This window comes from Urtica dioica, chromosome 10 (assembly GCF_054948205.1).
Source record: "Urtica dioica subsp. dioica isolate 48M chromosome 10, U.dioica_male_clone48M_v1_H2, whole genome shotgun sequence".
Lineage (NCBI taxonomy): Eukaryota > Viridiplantae > Streptophyta > Magnoliopsida > Rosales > Urticaceae > Urtica > Urtica dioica.
The window spans coordinates 6,555,282-6,559,467 of NC_142765.1; the positions used below are offsets into that span (position 1 = coordinate 6,555,282).

At 34.0% G+C, this 4,186-nt stretch overlaps 1 protein-coding gene across 1 annotated transcript; it reads left to right on the forward strand.

Annotated features, from left to right (window-relative positions):
* The first annotated feature begins 982 nt into the window (after positions 1-982).
* Positions 983-3,792, forward strand: LOC149383286 (SAP domain-containing protein). The gene is made up of 6 exons (XM_089628111.1): positions 983-1,179; positions 1,722-1,767; positions 2,362-2,482; positions 2,848-2,918; positions 3,138-3,241; positions 3,342-3,792. The coding sequence occupies exons 1-6, from the start codon at positions 1,057-1,059 to the stop codon at positions 3,381-3,383; spliced, it is 507 nt and encodes a 168-aa protein (XP_089484237.1). The 5' UTR covers positions 983-1,056; the 3' UTR covers positions 3,384-3,792.
* Positions 3,793-4,186: the final 394 nt, after the last annotated feature.

Sequence of the window (4,186 nt, forward strand, 5' to 3'; positions counted from 1 at the left end):
GATATAATAAAGATTATTCTTTTATTATTTCGTATTAATATTCCTTTCAGTTAAATATCGTTTGTTTCTTATACAAAGTCTTTTTGAGACCCATTAAATCAATCAAATAAATATATCTTAAATAATATTTGTGATTGTTGAGATTTCGACATCAACAGTACCCATAAGTGGCAGCTAGTTCCCAGTACGGGGAGCTAATTTAGCTGGTTACCGGTACTGGTAATCAGTTGGTTTGACTCTCAATACTAGAGGTCAAACACTTGTTCGGAATGTTCTAGTATTCGGCTAGTTCCCAGTACGGGGAATTGGTCCGGCTGGTGCTAGTATGGATAGCCTGTCCGTCGTCTGATTCTCAATAAGGGTAGCCCACCCATTTAAGTCCGGGGGATTAGATATTATGACTTAGGGATCGACCTCGCGAACAAATGAGCTAGGTTGGGGCCTTAAAATCGTATCATGTGCACGAACAAGTAACAGTTTTCAAAGAAAGAGAAAAGAAATTGATCAAATGGTTTCGTCAACATCATTGCATGTGCATTGTTTTTGTTTACGCGGCGTTAGCTCATTCGTTTTTGGGATACTTGTAGATCGTATAGATGTTGTAGTGGGTTGACTAGCGAGCGCTTCTATGCTGACGAGACTTGGTATATGGATTATTTTGACCTGATGGACCTTCTAATAAGTAAATGTTTTGAGTATTATGTGTTGCTCTTAAGTTTTGTTGAAAAGTTGTTATGTGTTTTATGTATAGATGCGAAAAGTTTGTCACGACGTCGGATTTTTTATGATTTTATATATAAAAAAAAAAAAAAAATTGACCACAAATTTTCTTAGTTAATAAACAACTCGTTGGAGTGTGACAAAAAATAGCTAAAATAAATACCAAAAAAAGCAATAAAAAGGAAAAAAAAAATTAGGCGCCATTTCTTTAACAATAACCCGCCTTCTCTCTATTTTCTTTTTCCTTTTTTATTCTCTGATTAATAATTATAAATTATTTACAAAACTAACTCTCTCTCAGCCAGGGTTTTTTTTCCAGAGAGAGAGAGTTCGGCAATGGAGGGCTCTTCATCTCCACCGCTCGATTCAAATCAAACGGCTAATATCAACGCTTCCAAGTTCCTCTCCAATCTCCCTTCCCGTGGGCTCTTCTCCTCCACCGTTCTCTCTTCCAATCCGGTAACTCTCTCATTTGTTTCTTCGCTAGTACGATTTTCGCTGCTTTTTTTTAGCCCTTATATTTTTCTGTCAAATTCATTTTCTACTTTGTTCTTGGCCATTATGTTATTACTTGTTTGGAAACTTATTCAAGGTTAGATCATTGTTTTTTAATTCTTGATCTCTTGTGTTGTAGAGAGACGAATTGTGTGTTTCAGTTCTCTGTGATTGTGCTTAGTGACAATTAGGGCTTTATAATGGTTTGAACGTCATTAGGGATCTTTTTGGGGGCATTGCTAGTACAGAAGAGTAATCATCGACTTTGGGGTGTTTAATCATGATTAAATCGTCTGGGACGTATTTTGGCTGATAAATATGTTGTATGTGATAAAATATCGTTTTTGTGCTGTGATTGTGAGAGTTTCATCTAATTTGAGGATGGTTGGATTGTTAGAATTTGTGCCAATTACTGAATATATAAGGGGAAGAATTTGAATATTTATCGAGCATTTTAATGTGTCCTTGAATTTTGCTTAAATGTTTTAATTTTTTTTTTCTTTCAGGGTGGAATGCGCGTTTATGTTTGCGTTCATAACACAGACCCGCCAGGTTTTCATTTTTTCGTAATCGTCTTTTTCATAAAGATTATTGACATTGTCCATTATGAATTGTGATGAGAAAGATGTTCATAAAAGGGTTATTTGTAATTTTTAAACCTTGTTTAGCATTCTCTTCAACGGCGATTTGGGAAATAGAAGTACTTATCGATTGATGATTAGGATAAAAGGTTTGATTTCATGATTAGGTTAAATTTACTTTTGGCAAGTGAATGATTGCCCAGGGAACAAATTCAAAGTTAGCATTTCAGGGTTTTTTTATTTTTTTTAATTATAAATTTCGCTGAGCAACAACTTGAAGCTCAATTGTTTTATAATACGTATTAGAATGTCCAACATCGATTAATGTGCTCCTTGTAAGTGTTTGGCATCTCTCCATTCCTGAGCTAGCTTTTGAGTGTGAGTTAGGCACACTTCTAATGATACGGGAACTTGAGTGTAGTTTCAATGGGTACAATCCGGTGACTTCTATTCTGCAACATAAAATGAAGTGTCGTTGTTATTTATATCTTAATCAAGTTATCCCATTTTGTAAAGTGTAACAATTAGAGATCTATTTCTGATAATATATACCTGTGTGGATCAGAGAGCCAACAGATCAAGACGAATCAGCAGAACATATTGATAAGGTCACTTACGCTCAGGAACAAGAAAGCCGATTCAAAAGATACGAAAAGTGCAGGCGGTACTGAAAGTTCTAGAAAGAGGTTAGACAAATGCCTCAAATTGTTTTGCCTTTGATTTGGGGTATCTATGCATAGAGCTTGGTGTTTATAGTTATTTTTGTATAAAAATAAAAATTGTATTTGTGCTCTTATATCGTGTTCACACTCATCTCGGCTTCTTATTCTTATGGAGGATTCTACTCGCACACTAAGAAATATTAAAATTAGTAACATAACCAAAAAAAAAAATTGTTGAAGTTTTATTATATTTTTATCAACTTTTTTTTCTTGTAAATTATTACCTTTTTTTTTCATGCTGTCTTGATTGCATATTTGAACTCTAGTTGTTTGATTACATTGGTGTGGATCAACAATCGCACACCTATGTATTTTCTTTTAAATTATAGGACGGCAGAAAGAGTTTTGGATAGCCGAGCTTCAGCGAAGAGAGCCAATAGTCAGAGTACCTCTCGGCAAGGTATGACTAAATACTATGATAATTCATGATGTAATACCATATAATTTGAGGCATTTATAGGCAGATTCCAAAATACTATCACACAATGCTAAACAGAACGTTAACAAGTTTTTTCGTTTTCGTGAGAAGTTTGCAACTTCCACGAGCTATACGTGTTCCTATGCTACTATTGTATCTCCAATTTCTATAATTGTGATGTCTTTCATAATATCATTGAAGAGGGAACGAGTGGGGTAACACCGAGTAAGGACTTCCATGGTCTAACCGTAGAACGTCTCCGTGCGCTACTCAAGGCAAAGGGTCTCTCTATAAAGGGAAAGAAGGCAAGTTATTTATTATTTTTTTATATTCTGTACTTTTCTTTCCATTTTTACTCCCGATGTATTCGTATGTTAACATCAAAGTTGTCTTGATTCTTTTCAGGATGAACTGATCGGCCGTCTCAAAGCCGGCGGTAGCAGTTGAGCACTCATCTCCGATGCGGGGAAAAACTTTTTTTTATTTTTTTTATTTTTGCAAATAGAGAAAAGGTCTTATAAAAATATATGATCTCTCTGCTTTTGTTCTGGCAAAAGTAAAAATATTGTGCGATTTCCGGAGTTTATGAGGGGTAAACAATCCCCGAAAACTGAACTCTAGTTTTGTAAAATTTTGTAGTGAAGCTATAATGTGTCTCGTCTAAGTCTTCTGCCATTTTATCTTGATGTAATCTTTTTCCGTGTATGGAGTTTCTGACTGGAAACAAGAAAATACACGTTATGTGAAAGAAAAAAAAAAAAAACTCGAATAACGCTAATTGTTGATGTATCTGATCGGATTAAATAAGCAAATTTAAATTATTTAATAAAGTTCACCTAAGTAAGCCATTCCATTATTTGGTTAAAGCGTCTATTCAAAATGGTCTTTTATTATTGGGCGTTATAGACTTGTTCAAAAAGTAAGTTATAAAATTAGAATCTAACCGACGTTTACAAATGTTTAGGAAAATAGTCGATGACAATTATATTTGGTTTAAATATCTTCATTAAACATGTTATAATTAACAAAAAAAATGTAAATAATTTAAAAAATGGAATATTAATGACAATGGGTCTATTTTGAAGTTCTCTCCGCCACGAATCTGTAGGATTTGAAATCACTCAATTTCGAGTTTATATGAGGAAGATATGAATATTTGAAGTTTTGATGAGGAAAAAAAACTGTATGAGAGAGAATATGTGTGACGAACTGTAGCAGAAAAAAAAACTGCTTTAAACAAAGGGCAAAAT